Here is a 19750-nt window from a genome sequence, read left to right as displayed (position 1 = left end):
GAGACTCAAGCTTTGTCTGTTGGTTATCCCAAAACATTAAAAACTTCCATAATCTGGAGATATTTAAAGGACATATGAAAGGCTATGACAAAAAGAAAGTCTCATTCAACGTAATACCTTACTTCTTATTGATCAAACTTGTTAAAAAAATGGAATTCCTGTTTGGTCTTAAGGGTAGAAGGAGTTAGGAATTCAAGATTTATTGTATTTGTACCATTATTTAAAGATAAATAATTTTTTTAATGACCGGACACTGGGGACTCATTCCCATAATCCTTGCTACTCAGAAGCTTGATATCTGAGGACTGCTGTTCAAAGCCAGGCAGAAAAGTCCATGATCCTTATATCTCCAAATAACCAGTAAAAAGGCCGGTAGTGAAGATGTGGCTCAAGTGGTAGAGCACCAGCCTTGAACGAGAGAGAGAGAGAGAGAGAGAGAGAGAGAGAGAGAGAGAGAGAGAGATCATCATTCCCAAGCCCCAAGACCAGTAACCAAACAAACAAAAAATGGGGTGTGTCATTTCCCAGGTGAAGCCAGAGAGAAGCTGTTTTGTCCGATTCATTGGAAGGAAACATGGGGTTAATTACTTTTCATTTTGGCTAAGTTATCATAAGACTTACACAAAAACTGCCCAGGCACCATCACCATTCAATCTAAGAAATAATGGATATTTGGTTAGTTTGGCTAGCTCAAAAACAGTGTTATTAGAATGCCATATTATGTAGTAAAAATACTTTCAAATAGTAAAAATGGTTAATCAGATGAAGTGGGTTTATAGTAGTTGTGTGTTGATTTCCTTTCTTGTCTGTATAACTCCTCAAACCCTTCTCCTTCTGCAATTAGAATTTGGTATATAACAACTGTTACACAACATCTCCTAATGAAACACAGTCACACTCATGAACACTGCTCTCTATTCCAACAAGGTAGATGATATTTTGGGGGGCAAAGAAGAGTTGATACATTTTGTGTGTGTGTGTGTGTGTGTGTGTGTGTGTGTTTCTCTCTGTGTGTACGCATGTGTATGTGCATATGTTAAAAATAAGTGTTTCAGAATGCAAGTGAAAAACATCTGAAAGCAGAACACTGCAAAATGCTTGTATTGTATGCAACAAAAGGTCAGCATGAAACATTATCTTTATGGCAAGCTTGTCCATCCACTCCCTCCTACACATTGCATATTCAGAGGACTTTGTAGCTGATATAAACCCCCATTGTGATATAAACTCATGAGAGAGTATAGCTTCTGCAGAGGGTGGTGTTCTGTGAATTCAGATCAGTGGCTCTTCACACTGCTTCCAAATCATCTGGGAATATTTTCAGACACTGTGCATACCCACCCTTATTACACTTAATTTAATTGGTCTATAGTGAGTCTAAGCCATATATTCTTTACTTTTAGTGCTGCTAACGTACAGCCAGAATTGTGTTTTGTTTAGACTTTCAGGATTTCTTAGCCATTATCTATGTGTCACAATAAGATTTTCCAGGCCATAATGGCCTATAGGGGCAATTATTATTTCACTATGTCCTCATTGAGGGACATGTCTGAGCATTTTTATTGGACTGTAATATTTGCCACTCAAATTCCCATTCTAGAAAGTACTTTCCAAAACTCTGCTTTGGCAGCTACATGAGTGATACTTGGTACATGGAATGAAGCTCATGTCACTTACAGGATTCTGATCTATTATTTCTCTCGTTCCTTTACCTGTCTTTTCCATTCTCTCCCAAGAGGAAAGTTTGTTACTTAGAGTACTAGAATACTATCCCACTCTTTCTCTATTTGCATTCTTGGCTCAGCTGATGTGACCCAGAGCTCACAATGTGTACTGGTTTTTCTACTAATGGTGAAGCAAAGTTTTACAGTGCCTGTGGTTACAGGGAACTTTAGAGAATCCAGGTATTACCAGTAAAAAGTGATCACAAAGGAGAATGTCTCGGATTCTTGGCATCTTTAACAAAGAATGGAATGGACACACACACACACACACACACACACACACACACACACAGTGTCAAAACAAGGAGTTTAGTGGAGAGGAGAGAGAGAAATATTTCCTGCTCTCCTTGCAAAAAATGGGAGTTAAAGACTCAAATGATCTGGAAAGATACACATAGTTGTCTGGCATCCCTCAGCCCTTAGGCAAGACTTGTAGGCAGCCATGTGTATTCTGTGGACAGAAGTTTCTTAATATATTATATCACCATGCATATAGCTCAAGCAGAGGGAATAATAGAAAATGTCTCTAGTATTTTTATACTTTTTCTTAGATTTTTCTCAATTGGCATCTTCTCTTGTAATGTTGAGACTATGGGATTAATTAAATTGTCTTTAAACTACTGAGTTTACAAATGGCTTACTGAATGCAAATGTTTCACAAGTAAACATTTGGTACTGTGGATGATCAAGAGCTTGAATCCATTCCCCACCCCACCCCCGCCACCCCTCCCCCATCTGAGCTTGGTATGCTTCAGTCTTTACTTTCTTATGCCTCCAAAGTGGTTGTTTGTATTCCAAAATGAACCAGAAATTAGTTCCAAAGTTGGCTATGAAATTTTTCAGACTTCTTTTTCTTCCTTTCTTTTTTCAACCACCTATCTTTACATAACAGAGAAATGCATAATTACTTTCAACTTCTGTCAGAGTAACAGTCTTTAAAAAGGTTTAGCTAAATAGAAAATACTCAGACTTTCTGAGTGCCAGCAGTTGTCATATTCACCTAGTTCATGTGGCCACATTTCTGAAGCACTTTTACGGCCCATCTGTGAGCAATAGGATCAACATGACTAAGAGCTACAAGGCACAAGGACTGTTACTTTGAGTCATATTTTCCCAGTACACAGCTGTAAAGTATGTTTCTCTCTGACCCACATAAAGTTTAGCATTTTAGGCCCTGTAGGATTTTAATGCCATCACTTAGCAGCTCTGTTGTATATTTCAGAGGTAGACTTGAAATTGTTTGCATTCCAAATCACCTGAACATTCCTAGGAAACTCATCAGCTCTCCTTAGCAAAGCTAAGTCAAAATCAGAACTTACATAACTAACAAAAGCAGAATGAGTCTATCTTTTTGTAATTTGTCATTTTTTGTTCACACTTTCACCAAAATTATTCCAGGTTTCAAAAAAATGTATTCAAAGGATATAATTACTAACCTTTGAGCCAGATAATAACATCCAGACCTTCCCTCCTAAAGGAGATATCAGGATGGTGCTCTTATAAATAGCAGGATAAAATATATAACTTATCAAATGGATGTGTTCACTAGCTCATTCACGTATCACTTATATTTCACATGCTTGTATTTTAGTAGCAGAAATATGAACCCTTCCATCCCCCACCCCTGCCCCGACACACACACACACACACACAAACACACCACACACCACATCCTAACATCGAATAAGGAGCTGAATGAAGAACAGGCCAGGGTGAGGAAAAAAAGGGTGGGAGTTAGAAAGAAATCCTGAAAGAAGGAAGATTTAGGTTTTATGGCATTTGGAAGAACTCAGAATTGACCAGGTAAGGAGTGATGGGCTCTCCCATCTCCTTTTTCAAATAAAACCAAGTGGGAAGCTGTTGCACTAGGTAAGGACTAGGGACAGTGTCCCGGGGAAAAATATTCAATATTCCAGTCAAAGTTCTAGAAGCTAGTATTCTAGTGAGAGAGGTAAATACATGACTTCCTATGACCTTAAAAGTGAAGAAGTGTATCCCCAAAGAACATCCTCGCTCTGTCTTAGTTAGTAATTCCTGGGAGTTTGAGCCAAAGGCCCATGGGGATTTTATTTGAGCTGCTCTCCTTTCAGTGATGCATAGTAGCTCTTGACCTGGGGCTGTTTTTTCATTTCACTTATTTCATTCTCAGTAGAGGTAAGTGTGTCACAAGTGAATGAATGAATCAATGAACTCACAAGCCCACAAATGCTAACCAAAATGTGTCTACTGTGAAATTAGCAGACATTCTAAGTTCCACATATTTCTAAACTTAAAGTACTGTCTCATTACATCATATTATGATTTTCTAGTGCAGGATTCTTAGGGGCAGGCAATTGAATGCTTCTCCTCCTAGGAGATATTTGGCAGTATCTAGAGATACCTGTACTGGCAATAATTTGTAGAAGGCAACAGGTATGTAGTGGATAGAGGCCAGAGATGTTAATAGTCCTCCTATAGTACATTATGATCTATCCCAACCCTAGAAGATTATCTGGCCAAAATGTCAATAGTTCAGATGGCGAGGCCCTATTGCTGAAGTTGAATGCTATAGGTAGCGTTGAAGCCACCTTGCGTAAAGTGTTCAAAACTTCTGTATAGTAGGCTGTGACCTTGCAAGAACCTTAGTTTATCTCCTTTCCCTCACTCGCCAAGCAGTGTTCGGACCTGCACAGATTTATTTCATTCATTTTCTATTTGTTTAATAAACATACTTGAAGCAGTGGAGGGGAAAAAATATCCCAGCAGTGAGGTAAGACAAATGCTATTAGTAACCCTCGTTTGACTTAACTGAATGGTAGGAAGCAACCGCTGCCATCAGGAAATGTACTGCATAATCTGAAAAGAAGTGACTAGTGTTTAAAAAGCTCTGGTTCAAATGAACGTATTTGTGGACCAATGGATAGCCTGCAAATGGGGAGAACATTTCCGTTTCTTGTCTTTGATAAATAAATTTTATTTTCTTTAGTATAGTAATCATTTATATCTGGTCTATGACACTCCCAGAAGGTTAAAGAATAACAAACTGCCAAGTGTAAACACAGAATTTAGTGAATAAGCCAGACCTCTGGATGAATCCTTCTTGGATAAAACATAATATCTAAAATGCATTCAGTGAGGTAGGACTTTTCTACTGGGGAAGAAATGTTTTCAACATTCTGAAAGGCTGTGGTTATTCCTCCTCTAGGACTCAAACTGGTATCTCCCAAGGTATCACGTCTCTCTGTCCAAGTTTACTAATCCTCCAGTCTCCAGGCTTCTATCTCAGACCTTTGGCTGTCCTATTTTTGCACTGTTCCCTGTTCTATGTCACCTTTTTTGGTGACACTCAGCATCAACAAGTGTGACAAAATAAATACCAGAAACCCAAGAAGAAAAAAAAGAATTGAGATGGCCATCCTGTTTTGCATGCAGCCACACACAACCAGATAGGTTTTGTGGTGGTGGTGGTGGTTGATTCGTTTGTTTGTGGTGATGAAAGGGCGCAGTTGTGAGGACAAAGCAGCCCACGTTCTTGACTTGTAGTTTCGAGTACACCCAGTGTGGTTTTAGGGATCATCCAAGAAGGGGTGGGCAGAGGTCTGAAAATACCCTGAAATCCTCTTACCGTTGAAGATACATTTCAACAACTTCAAAGGGAATATGTATGCATTTTTAGGGCTTCCCTAACCAAATGTCACATACTGAGTGGCTTAAAGCAAGGAAAATTTAATGACTCGTCGTTCTGAAGGCTAGGAGCAAAGCCATGATCTCCTTAAAGCCTCTAGGGAATCAGTTCTTGTTGCCCAGTTCCTAACATTTTTTTTAAATTTTATCTTATTGTAAAGATGCTGAACTGAGAGGTTACATTTACATGAGTAAGGTGCATTTCTCATTGAATATTGTTACCCATTCCATTGTTGTTCTCTCACTATCCCTTCCCTCCCCCCATTTCTCCCCCTCACCCCATGAAGTTGTAAAGTTCATTTCCAAGATAGTATCCTGTGGGTGTCATTGTTGTAATGGGTCATCTTTTGTACTTCAGCATTTTGTTATTTCTTTCCCTTCCTCCAATCAGATAAATGCATATACAAGATGGAGGGTACTAGCATCTTAATGGCAACTTTTGGAAGTCTTTGTATTGTGGAGATTTATTTCTAAGTTTTGGGTTCTAGGACTGTTTCTCCAATCTTTGTCTTCATCATCACATGACATTTTCTCCCCATATGACTTCTTGTGGCCATCCTATATGATTGCTGTTTATATAGGATGAGGTGCCCATCCAACTCAATATGATATCATTTTAATGAATTGCACTGTAAGGAATCTGTGTGCAAATAAGGTCACATTTGCAGGTGCTAGGAATTAGGACTTCAACATAACTTGAAGAGTTGGGCTATCAACTAGGGATGCCTATCTGTTACCTAAGCAGAGAGATTCAGCTTAAAACTTTGAAGTGTTATAAGGACTCCAGAATAAATCATATTTTCTCCCAGGAAAAAGTAAGGGGTAATGAAGCCTGATATTTGTTTCCAATGGAAAAGAAAAAAAAACAAATCAGAAAAAAGAATTAATCCAAAGCAAAATGTCCTTTCAGAGCACTTTTAGTCACTTCAAGACACCTCAAAACTCTTGATTTACTCACACAAGTGGGTACATACCCAGCTTCCACCATCTACCATCAAAGCTCTTGAGAGTAACGCATCCTTCATGCTGCCTCCCCAAGAGGCAAGCCTGTGCACTTCTGCAAGATGAAGTTGCCAATTAGTCATCACTCCAAGGGAGCCCACCGTCAAGGCCAAGATCATACCCTACCCCTGATTTACATTCCTCTAAAGCTATGGGAAGATCCCTCTGGAATTCATGTTATCACAGGCATTTATAACACAATCCAGGCCTTCAGCTTTTACAACTGTCTATGACAGCACTACAGACTCTTCCCTGATGAGGCCAGTTTGGCCCAGTAGTAGAGCTTGCCCTTGAGAAAACACATGGGTATCAGAGCAAGTGTTCTGGTAACATTTAATTGTGCTATTTCTCAACCCTCTCTCTACACCCACAGGCTCATGCAGAACATTTATTCTCCCAACTTCAAAGGCAGCTCAACATGTTGGAAATATGTGTGAGAACAAAGAGGAGAATTGGAAATTGGTCTACACCCTCTCTATGTATGACTGGATTTGGTACATATGTCAGGATTTCAGAAATATGCATTTAGTTTTTAGAAGATACATTTGTTTATAGTGGGTTTAAAATAATGCTAATAAATCAGGATTCCTATTGTCTGTTTTTCATAATAAGTAATTGTTATTTATTCTTGTCTAACAACACATATTTGTAGGTTGAAATTAGGAAAAGATTTTTTTTCCATGAGTGTTTTGATTCATTTACCCACTACAGCCCAGATGCCATACAATAATGGAGAGCTCCCAGAAAGAAGAGCAAGTAAGCCAGGGATATGAGGCCTAGAAGAAAAAGAAAGGTTGGGCAAAAAGAAACCGTGGCATATTCTAGTATAGTTATCACATGAGACAAGGGAGAAATCTTGTTAAAAATAGAGGCTCTACTCCAAAAAAATCTGATCTGAGCCCCATGACTCTACATTTTAGCTCCTATCTTTCCCAAGATGAAGATCTTTGTTATATTGTTCTTGCCAGGCTGAGGACAGAATGGCCAATCTCATTTCTGAGAAGTCAGAACCCTGTGCAGGTGTATTCAGTGTACTGTGTTTAAAAGTCCAGATTTGGTGGTGGGTTTCTTAGCCTGGGAAGCATTATCTGGTTATAAACCCAAGTCAGTTGCACTATATAGAGGACTGATGGTATATGTACATTATTTATAGACATTAGGCAGTTTTTCCTCAGTCTGTATTCGATGTAATTTGTAGAACACTGAAAATTCTGTGTTTTATTCTCATAAATTCATGGATTTTGCTCAAGGGCTAAATTCCAGGGAATTGGGCAGACATTCATTATATATATTTTTTCCTTAAGCATGAAAAATTGAACGGCCTAAGAGAAAAGAGCCATATAGTAAAAAAAAATAAGAACTGATCATCAAAAGCGTTAAAGTGATTTATCATGGAATTATATTCATTGTCCATAGCTGGTAGAAAACGCCCAAAATTTAGCAACATAAACAAACATTAATCATCTCATGCTATTTGTGTATTAGGAATCAAAGTGTGACTTTGCTGAGTGGTTTCTCAGGCTACAGTCATCCCAAACTGAGCTCATACTAACTCATATGGCTGACAATGCAATTCCTATCAGGTTGTTCAGTTGAGCACCTCAGTGTCTCAGTGGTTGATGGTCAGTGGCCTTCCTTAATTCTGCACCATACAGGCCTCTCCACAGGCCAAGTCATATCACTGCAGCTGGCTTTGGCAGAATAAGTAGAAAGGCAAGCAAGGAAACCATCACAGTCTTTAACAGCTTCATCTTAGAAGTGATACCCAATTGCTTTCTTCCTGTTTTATGATTTAGAAGCAAATCACTAATTCTAAGTAACAACTCAAAAGGAGAGCATTACAGAAGGTCATAAGGACAATAGTGAGGGAGCATCTTTGAGATTTATTTGGGTGCTATTATATTTAAGTATATTTTTCTAGTTGGAAACATATTAATTGTTTTTCATCATCCTATCCATGCTTTGTTTACATTCACACTAATGTAACAGAAACATTTCCCAATACTGGTTAGGCAACATATTGTAAGAATAGATCTAGACATGTTGGAATGAAAAGTTTAGCTCAGAAATGGAACTGCTCATAAATGAGTAAATATGTATCCACTAAGCCAATCATTAGAAAAGAGTGTTTGGGAATGAGATTTCTACCATATATAACCAAGACCCTAAAGGAAATACAGATATACATGTGACACATAGACAAAGCCAAGGTGTCAACACTGCTAGCATTGTTTCAGTGGTTTGAAAATGGTAAAAACAACATCTTTTCTATTCTCTTGTCCTTTTGTATATTAGAGTTACATTATGGTCACAAAATGACTTCTCTTTATCTGGACGATTCATCTAATGCTAAGCAGGAGGAAAGGGAAAAAGGGTCTCCCCAAAAGAATCTAAAGCCTTCTTGGAGTCTAACCCAACACAATTCCACTTTGGTTTTACTGGTTGGAACTGAGTCACATGTCTATCTTCAACCAATCATTCTCCAAGAAGACTAACATGACAATTTTGCTAAGTGTAAGCTAACTATGACTTGTATCTGAGATCAAAGACTTATTCTCGACTTACCTGAAGCAATTATAATTCTGTTGGTGAGGACGTGAGACTATGAATATCAGGTAGAGAACAGAAAAATTTTTAGAAAACATCTTGAGAGTTTCTTTTTTAAAAAATGATGTTCTCAACATATATTTTCAAATGTTTGATAATAATGTCCAATACATTTCATATGTCCCAATACAGTTTTCACTGACAGAATGTGTCATCATCACTGCATATGAAATTTTAAATGTGTTTTAGTTTCCCCTCAGAAAATTCCTAAAGAAATAAAATATCCAGATTCTAAAGCAAAAATGATTCTGAGCTTCGTTTGATCATGTGTACACATAAACTGTTTTTTAAATATTGCCTTCAGATACATTTCACAGGATGAAGTCTTGAGATTTATCACTTTAGCCAAGTATCAAAACACAGGAAGACAGATTGCTTAGCTTGACGTCTGCTGCTAGATTTGTTAACTTATGTTTCTGAAATTAAAGCATGATAAGCCAATGCTGCACAAAGGTATTTAGCATCATTTATAAAAGTTGAGTAATATAAACTGTGATTCTTTATAAAACATTCATTGAGACACAGAAATATCACTGAAGCACACTTATGCTTTTGATCTTTATGTCTGCATAATGATTCCTGTCAAAAGGGCAAATTGTTCCATAGGCTACAGAACTGAAATCTGTTTTTTTGGAGGAATCTCTCAACTTTATCTAAAGCACCCAATTCTAAAAAAAAATTGTAGGATGCCTACTGCCCTTCGGTTGTTCTACTTTCAAAACAAAATTTCTAGCCCAGTGCCAGTGGCTCATATCTATAATTCTAGCTGCTCAAGAGGCTGAGATGAGGATTGTAGTTTAGCCAGGTAAATCTGAGAGACCCTTTTCCCCAATTAACAGCAAAAACTAGATGTGGAAGTATGGTAGAGCAGTAGCCATGAGCAAAAAAAGCTGCACAAGAGAGCTAAGCTCTGGTGCAAGCCCCAACACTGGCAGATACACACCCAAAAGAAAATTTCTAATTTCTTTTTCCAGTTTTAAGTGAGCAGATCAAGTATTGCTTCAAGAAGGACAAGCACTTGTAGAGTGGTAAGTGGGATGGGTCCCATGGGACACAGAACACAAGAATAACTTCTTTTTTATTAATACGTTTTTTATTATGAAAATACTGTACAGAGGGGTTACAATTACATGAGCAAGGTAATGAGTACATTTCTTATCAAGCATTGTTGCCTCCTCCTTTGTTTCCCCTTCCCATCCCTGCTCTCCCAGGCCCCCCTACCACGTCCTCCCCCTGCCAAAGTTGTCAAGTTCGTTTTTTGACATAACATCTTATACATCTCATTGTTGTAATGGGTCCACCTGTATCCCTATTTAAACAATTTGTTTTTTTCCTTCCCTTCCACAAATTATACCAGCATCAAATACAGTGAAAGCAGGGGTTATACCGTGGGGGAGGGACATACAAAGCAACAAAAAAGAAACATCTTATAAATATGTTAAAAACAATAACAAGAAAGAAAAACCATTTGAGTTTTTATCTTGGGGTTCATTTCGCCTAACATTAACTTATCTGACCATTTCTGCTTGTCTCAGACATATACTAGTTATTGCAAATAAGAGTAGCCATGGGACCTATGTTTCTTTGGGCCTGGCTTACTTCACTTAACATAATTTTTTCCAAGTCTTTCCATTTCCTAACAAATGGGGCAATGTCATTCTTTCTGATGGAGGCATAGAATTCCACTGTTTATATATACCACGTTTTCTTGATCCATTCATCTACTGAAGGGCATCTAGGTTGGTTCCATATCTTAACTATGGTAAATAATGCTGCAATAAACATAGTTGTGCTGGTAGCTTTAGTATGGTATTGTTTGTGATCATTTGGGTAAATGCCCAAAGTGGGATTACTGGGTCATGGAGAAGATCACTAGCCATTCAACAGACAAGGTTCTCATATCTAAAATATACCTGGAACTCAAAAAATTAAATCCCCCAACAACAAATCCTCAAAGAAACAAATGCCCCATTAATAAGTGGGCTAAAGACTTAAAGAGAAACTTTTCTGAAGAGGAAAGAAGGATGGCCAATAGACACATGAAGAAATGCTCAACCTCCCTCGCCATAAAAGAAATGCAAATCAATACAACACAGATACCACCTCACCCCAGTTAGAATATCTATAATCAAGAACTCTAATAACAACAGATGCTGGAGGGGATGTGGCCAGAAGGGAACCCTACTTCATTGTTGGTGGGAATGTAGACTTGTTCGGAACACAAGAATGACTTCTGATGAGAGGTTTATCACCTTGATGTTGCAGGACAACAATAAGCACACTAGAGACTGAAGAGACACTGAGACATTCATTTAACAAGTGGACCTTTAGGGCTTCTTGAGAGCAAGTCAGTGTGCAAGTTTGGATAAAAGACTAGATTTCCTTTCACACTGGACACAGGCCATGGTAGCCAGTCTGACACAGGTTGTGACATGATAGCACCCAGTAGTTGAAGAGCCCAAGGGAATCCTAAGCATGAGTTCCAATCCTGTGTCTGCCATTAGACAGAAAGGTAGCTTTGATCCAGTTCTGATCACCAGTTTCTTGATCTTAAATGGGCCTCCATGCCTTTAAAGATCCTTGTAGCTTTGAAATCTATGAATCTGGCAAAGTACATCTTGATTTATGTGGAACTGTGAGTTACATTGAGTGGGTAGCAGAACTCTGTTGGGATTAACTTCATTCTGAGTAGAAGTCAAAATGCACAATGAAGTTTTTTTTTAAAAAACTTTGTTGTTTTCTTCATCTAAGATGTACAAAAATGTTCACATTGTAAAAGGTTTATTTCACCTGGTTTTAAGCAGAGATGCCTTCCAGCGGGTACCCTAGAAGGCAATGAGGGTTGTAGAGAAATACAGACAAATGATCAGAGTGTGTGGAAAAGGTACATGCAAAGATTAATAGAATGTTCTAGGGAAGCTGTGTGATCTTAGGACTGGATGTAAGCCTGGGAATAGTGAAGTGAGCGTTCTAATTTCAGCTTTTCCACTGATTCACTTGGGACCAGAAGAATGTCTGATACATTTTAATCATTCTGTGCCTCAGTTTCCATGTCTGCCAGCTAGCATTAGAGTCCTGGCTGAATGCCCAGGATTGTGAGAACATACTGTTCAGAGTCATAAAAATACAATTGGTAAAAAAAAATACTCCAGTTACTAGCTATCCTGACGTAAGTGGCAATGTTAACAAGAATTATCCCTTTAGTAATCAAAACTTAAGTGTTTTAGCAAGCCCATCAATATATGAGTGCAAATTAAGGCTTATGAGTCCAGAGACTTAGAAACAAAGAGTACAGACCTGAAAACAAAGCTTTCAGCTTTACCTTTTATCATCTGGGGATGTACTTGTGTAATTTCTTAGACTCACTCAGTTTCCTTGTCTATGAAAAGGGCACAGTGTCAGATATCTCAGAGAATATTGATGAAGATAATCACAAATGTATGTTAATTCTTTTGAGCCAGTGGTAAGGGTTGAAATTCATAACAGCTATACATTGTACTTTGCAACTGAAAATTGATTGCAATTGTCTATTAAGATGTCTGGTCACTCAGAGCAAGAAACTTGTTAATGCTGCTCCTTATTGAACATTGACCATACTGAAGTGTTCTGTATCCACACTATCTACTTTACATTGTCTCTCATGCTCATGCACTTCTCACACACAAAAAAATGAATGTATCACTGTGGTGGAAGAGGAGGTAGAAGGAAACTAAGCTGTTCTTCTAGCTCCAATGTATTTCCTTTGCTTATCTTGCTCTTTGTTCTCAGCTGCACCTTAACTGGTAATGGATTTCACATTCTCTTAAGCCACATTTAAACTAAATAAAAACTAGTTGAATATATGTATATAACATACTATTTTGGTCCTGTTGATGTATATAACTGGAGATCTGATCTAAATACACTTGGATTTTTGAGGCTAAATCACACTCAAAGCAGTTTCTAGAAAGCACTAAAAAATGTAGCCACCCTAAAATTTTCTTAGTGACTTAAAAGAAAATATAAAAACCTTCAATAACATTCACTGAAAAAATATATAAATTCATTCATAGACATTTGTGCTACCTAAATATGTATATACAGTATAATACTGTCTCTAGAGTCAATACTTTGAGAAATATCAGTTATCATCAAGCCCCATTTACTCACGTCTTTTAATTATTATGACATTCTATTTTTACAGAAACAAATTTTGGAAAGTAGGTTTCTTTTTGTAGTTGGTTTCTTACAGATCAATCAAGTCTCAAGTCTATCTATTAGTGTACCTACATAATTCATCAACATTTCTAAGCATCATGTTTCTATATGAAATGGGAACAACATGTCATAAAGTGGTTGTTACTTACATGAGAAAAATTAAGCATAAAAACCAGTCAACAAATGTTGGGAACTACCCTTTGTCTTGGAAGAGAAGCTCAAGGTAGACTTCTGGAACAAGGGAGTAATTCTTTTCTCCCACCAGCCCCGCCATCCAGTAAACTGTTTTGTATCTGTCTTTGATAATAGGCCTTAATTTCCAATAAAAGTGATAGAATGTCTTTCCCTTGCACACTCAAAATGTGTGTACCCAACTTAAGGAATTTGTGGACCAGCACTGCTTCACCCCAGATTAAAAACGCCTGCTCTAGTACATTCATTTCCACTCTGTCAAATTTTCCTACAAAACAAGGACATCTAAAAAATAAAACCTCAAGCCTTTATTTTTTATATCTTTGGGAGGTGTACAGCATCAGACCAAAACCCTTAATAGAAATGAAGTAAGTTGCAAAGAAATCTCATTTAAGTGCTGATCTGGTTGCTATAGGTTTTCTGTAGTGTAAAAAAATCCACAAGTGATTTAACTTTACTTACTTACTTATGACCACACCAGTTTTACATATTACACTACCAGGACATTGAGCAATAATAGATCAGGAAATAGAATGTCCTGGAAAATAAACTTTAAAAATGGGTAAGCATCATGTACTTTTCCCCAAGAACGTTTTTCTGTGTTGAATGAAAGGTGGCTCTTTGGCACTGAGACACTAAATGGAATCATCCAAGTGCTATTCCCTAATCCTGAGTTTGGCCACATTGTTGAAAGTCAGCAGCTTGTTTGAATATCAAACTACGTTAGATCTCTTCGTTAGCTGCCACCACTAAGACTTGAGCATATTCAGTTATACTTTCTGCTGGTAGTTTTAATATTGTGCTTCTGGTTGGTTTCAATAAGCCTCAGAAGTATCCATAGATAAATAGGCACCTAGAAGAGAATGTCATTAGGAAAGGGCCAGGTTTGTTTTTCAGGCCCCTTCTACTGCTGTGTGTTTGACTTTCACAAGTCACCTTTGGCTCAATTTCTCTTGAAGACTTGTCCAAGATAAGTATGAAACCCATATGTCATGGGCATAATGCATGGAGAACCATTTGGTGATTGCAAAGTACTACGTAAGTGAAAACACATTTGGCTGCTTCCTAATGGCCTCCAAAGGGATTTCATTGCATATAGACCAATGGAATTTGTGTCCATCATCATCTAGAACTTTTCGTTTGTTTAATTCAAAACCAAAGCACTCTCTGGTTAATTTTTATTATTGTTGTTTTTGTTATTGTTTTCCTTTTTTCTTGCTCTTAATGTCACCTCTCTACCCTTAACTGAAATAAAAAAAAAAGAACTTATGGCCTAGTTTATGATTCTCTTCCCTTCTAACTTTCAGGTAACCACATCCTGAGGATTCTTCCATTAATACACCTGTAATTCTTCTCATCTTTTCTTCTTTTCATCCATCTTGCCTTTTTCTTCCTCCCTCCTTCCCTCCTTTCCTTTTTTTTTTGTAATGATTACTTTTCCAGTCCTACCCTCTCCAACTTGGGTTCAGAAATGGTCTTCTTGCTTTGGGCTCCTTCCCCTTCTCTCCAGCCCACACCCTGCTGTGTGTGGCTGCTCTTCCCCCTTACCAACATCTTCAACAGGCATCTTCCTCCCCACTACTATATGAAAAATGAAGTCATTCTGGCTTCAATGTGTCCTGCAGCCATGGCCATGCCAGTCTCCTCTGCCTGTAACATTCACTAGCTTTGCCCTGTCTTGTTTCTGAAGCTCACATTTCCAAAGCCCTTCTTTCTCCTAATACTAGTCATCTCATCATCCCACAGATCATCTCAGTGCCTCACCGCTAACAAGATTCTAATTTCCTGCCATGCAATTTCCAGCTGATTGTATTGATGGCATTAATCAAGCCTGAACTAACTAGTCCTTAGCACTGTGTGTCTGTGTGTAGCTGCCTCAGAAGGCAGTTAAATTATGTCACATTTTAAAATGTGTTACAGAGAAACGTGTACCCTTTTCCATTTTGCTCAGAGTTGCTTTGTGGCAAAAAAAAAAAAACCCTATACCTTTGGTTGTCTCTAAAGCAGAAGTTCTCAAAGCTGGGCATGCTATAAACAACAACAGCAACAACTCCTGGAGAATTAGTTAAAATTCTTTGGGGTTCTTCCCAGAGATAGGAAAGGGTCAGAGTGGAGCCCACGTGTCTGTGTTCCCAGTAAGTTCCATGGCCTACAGCAGCTGCTAGTTGCCTTTAAATAGCCCACACAGGACTGGTCCATTCATTTACATGTATATGAATCCTCACTATTTTCTCCCTCTTCTGTTCACACACACACATGGTGCTATTTTTTTTTCTTTTAGATTGACTTTGAAGATGTGATTGCAGAACCAGAAGGGACACATAGTTTCGATGGCATCTGGAAGGCCAGCTTCACCACCTTCACTGTGACGAAATACTGGTTTTACCGCTTGCTGTCTACCATCTTCGGCATTCCTATGGCACTCATCTGGGGCATTTACTTTGCCATTCTCTCTTTCCTACACATCTGGGCAGTTGTTCCATGCATTAAGAGCTTCCTAATTGAGATGCAGTGTATAAGCCGTGTCTACTCCATCTACGTACATACCTTCTGTGACCCACTCTTTGAAGCCATTGGCAAAGTATTCAGCAGTATCCGCATCAATATGCAGAAAGAAATATAAGTGACATTTCAAGGATAGAAGTATTCCTGATTCTTTTTTTTTCCTTTTAATTTTCTTGGTGCCAATATCAAGTTTCAAGTTGCTAATATAGTGGTGGTTTATCAATGGTTTTCTTTGATTCAGAACAAAGAAATCACTTTCTCAGTCTTTATTATTTGTCTTCATTTATTTGATACAACAGAGCTATTGTATCTATTATTTTTAGTGACCTAAGTTTTAAAAATCCATCCCACCTATTTCTTACCTTTGTATTTGCATGTGGATCATTACTGGCTGAGATAATGAACATAATTGTTGGACAGATAATTTGAGAAAACTATAAAGAACTGAAGAGAAAGTGTGAAAGAAAGGAACTAATAACCTCAACTGTCTAATCTAAAATGATGATGTGATAGAAAGGGAAGAAATTCCAGCATATAGGTATACCACATATGGGTATGTGGGCAGATATGAAGTGAACTTTTTCCCACACTATCAGAGGAGCTAGTGAGTTGCTGCCATTCACCTCAATAATCCAGTGGGATCTAGTGGTCTTTACCAAGTAAGATATTATATTCTGTATTCACACAACCCCACTAATGCCTTACTTTTTTGATATTTTAACCTATGATGCATTGAATGCCTGAATATTTGTGCAGATGAAACCTAAGTGCCTTCCTATTTTTCACATTTTCTGTTTCTAATAAGGTCTAACTCGTCATTTTTCATTAGATCAGTAACCTCCCTAAAATCCCAAATTAGAATATCTACACTTTTTTTTTCTGACTCAGATACAGGATCTAGTGAAGCACATGTCTATACTTGATCATGTGGCACCAATAAAATGAGATAAAGGAGGAAAAGGGGGCTGAGCCCTCTCTGGGGTATCAGGAGTGGAAGCCCACTTTCCTTGCCTCTCAACAGCTGAATGAGGTCAGCATAGCTATTCAACGTCATTTATTTATCAAGAATAATCACACTTTCTTGAACCCAAGCTTATCTATCACTGGGGTGCTTTTGTGGCCCAGCACAGTGTTCCCTTTTCAGCTGATCAGTGAGCCTCTGGGGAAGGACTGTCAGGATGGAGGTCATTGTGTAAGACTGTCAAGCGCTGGTTCAAGCATGACCCTTTCTAAGTATATGCAACTCTTTTATGCTGTGACACGTGCCCCTTCCCTCTACCAGGAGCCTTGGACCTAATCCCATTATTATTTTACTCAGATAGATCATGGGGGAAGAGGTAATAAGTAATAAAAGATTGAAGTCATTTTGCTGAAATAAGTTCCAAGTTCTTCTAAACTCAAACTGAGGAATTTCACCTGTAAACCTGAGTCATTCTGAAAGCTGCCTGGTAAATCCAAAAGCTTCTAATTCCTCCAGCTCATATTGCTGCAATTTTATCCTTAGGAACAACTCCAGTTATGCGTTTGTTTTATTTTTACTCATTTATCGGGACCCTTCTTGCTATTTTTTTTCTGTTACTTTTTCCAGTTTTGCTGACACTTTAACTACCAAGCTGTTTATTATTTTGATTATTTGCATTTAAAACAGACACTGGAGTGGACATAGATTTCCTTTTAGACTGTGTACATAACCGAAAATGTACTATATTGCATACTTCTAAAACGTAAAGATATTTTATCTTTATGTGAGGAAAAAAATCATTTGGTAAACGGCTTTGTAAGTCAGTCTGTGAAGTGTGCAATCCAAGACATGTCTGTTCTGTCTAGATGCTTCTTGCCTCATGTAAATCAATTGCTGGTCCAAGAGATTGCTGAAATTTTATATGCTTGCTGATATCTTTTACACTTTTTTATTCTGCACATCCTATAAAGATTACAAATCTTCACAATAAAAGAGTTTAATAGTAAAACAGTCCACTTTTCCCTTAATTTTTCCCCAAAGTGTGTGTGTGTGTGTGTGTGTGTGTGTGTGTGTGTGTTCATTGGGAGCATTTGCATAGTGTGTATATATTGTGGGTGCTGTGTTTGGGATTGGGTTTGGCAATGATTTTCCACTTTTCAAAATTCATCTGGGTAGGACCTTTCTGCCAAGGTTATTGCCCTTCAAGAGTTACTTTGGATAAAATTGGAACTAATACTAAAGGTATTAAAGTGGTGATGGTGGTGGTGTTAGCTTTATTTTCAGCAGATTATCTGTGTCTTTTTATCTCTTATCTAATTTGAGCCTTCAAGAACTTTGTGTGAGTAATCTTAGTACTATACCTTGGTTAATAATGCACTTTGCAGTCAGGAGGTAATGCCCTAGTCTCTGTTGTGTTTTTACAGGACTTATTAACACATAATCTATTTCTTTGTCCTTGGAAAAGTTTACATACAGTATTTCTATATTCTAGAAGCTCTCCAGAGAAACAAACCTGACAGGAAAGAGATAGCAATAAAGACAGAAATCCCAACAAAAATGGAGAACTTGGCTGCACTTGGCATGTTAGAGCTCCAAGAAAACTAACTGGTTGTATAGTTCCAGGCCATAGGCTCATGAGGTCCAGACCCAGTAAAATCCAATATACCACCTTGAGGCCAGTGCAGGAAAAAACACTTTGATAATGGGAAAGCAGAGGGAGCTTTTTTTCTCTCTGAGTTGAAGGAGGGTCAGACTTTTTTTCTTTTGTACTTTTTTATTGTAAAAATACTGTATAGAGGGGTTATAGTTACATGAGCAAGGTGGTGAGTACATTTCCTATCCAGCACTGTTGCCTCCTCCTTTGTTTTTCCCCTACCATCCCATCCTTCCCAATTTCATAACAACTCCCCACCCACCCCAACTGCAGAAGTTGTAAAGTTTGTTTTCAACACAGTGTGTTGTACATCTCATTGTTACAATGGGTTAACATGTACCCCTATTTAAACATTTTTCTTTTTTCCCTTCTCCTCCCCAAATTAGAGAAGTATATATAGAAGATGCAGGGCCCAACATCAAATACAGTGAAAACGGGTTAACCGTAGGGGAGGAACATACAAAGAAACAAAAAAAAATCACATGGTACATTATAAATACGTTAGAAACAATAGCAAGAAAGAAAAAATATTTTTTTCTACTCAGACTTTCAAATGAGTGGTTAGAGATGACATTAGAGATGCCTAAATTAGAGATGGTGATTTGCCTTACTCAGTCTATTGAGATAAATGCTAATTTCATTCAAAAACACCCCAAAGAAAGAATAATGTTTAACCAAATAACCAGATATCCTGTGAACCATCAAGTTGACACAAAGAATTAACTGAGGCAGGGTAGTTAGATGATGAGATAGGGAAATTATATTATCTTTGAACAAATACCAAAAATGCCAGACAAGGAACCAGTAAGTTAACTGAGAGTGAAGTTGTACCTCCTTTGAGCTGCTAAGTCACAAGGGCTCAGAGACCTGAAAGTGTTATCTAGAACTGTCCTCTTCTTTAAAACAATAAAATGACAATAATAATAATAATAATAATCTTACAATTATGTTTATGTATATATATAGCAACAGTCAGAAGAGAAGCTTATCTTTAAAAAAGGAAACCCCATCCATTTTTGCATTCCAGAAGTATTGTCTAATAGATGAGGTTTCTAGAGAATTTAAGGACATATATTTCTCCAGCTTAGAAAGAATAAAGGCAGCCGGTGACAGTTGCTATTTTGAGTCTTTATTTTCCATTTTCTTCATGAGGAGCAGGAGATGTTTCTCTTTCAACTTTGGTACAAACCCTTATTTTTACCTTGTGATTCCACATTTTGTGAAGCACCTTGAAATGCTTTTCCC

The 19750-nt window shown here is 37.8% G+C and overlaps 1 protein-coding gene across 2 annotated transcripts in view; it reads left to right on the top strand.

Annotated features, from left to right (window-relative positions):
• The window catches only part of Cav1 (caveolin 1, caveolae protein, 22kDa), a 32238-nt gene extending 14386 nt beyond the window's left edge, over window positions 1–17852 (top strand). For both annotated transcript variants that reach the window (XM_013020057.1, XM_013020058.1), the window contains exon 3: window positions 15667–17852. In XM_013020057.1, the coding sequence (XP_012875511.1) occupies window positions 15667–16008 (342 nt within the window). In that variant the 3' untranslated portion in view covers window positions 16009–17852. The remainder of the gene's footprint in view (window positions 1–15666) is intronic.
• The last annotated feature ends 1898 nt before the right edge of the window (window positions 17853–19750 follow it).

Source organism: Dipodomys ordii, unplaced genomic scaffold (assembly GCF_000151885.1).
Source record: "Dipodomys ordii isolate 6190 unplaced genomic scaffold, Dord_2.0 Scaffold48, whole genome shotgun sequence".
NCBI classification, from domain to species: domain Eukaryota; kingdom Metazoa; phylum Chordata; class Mammalia; order Rodentia; family Heteromyidae; genus Dipodomys; species Dipodomys ordii.
Note: the sequence above shows the minus strand (reverse complement) of the source record. Positions and strands in the feature narration are given on the sequence as shown.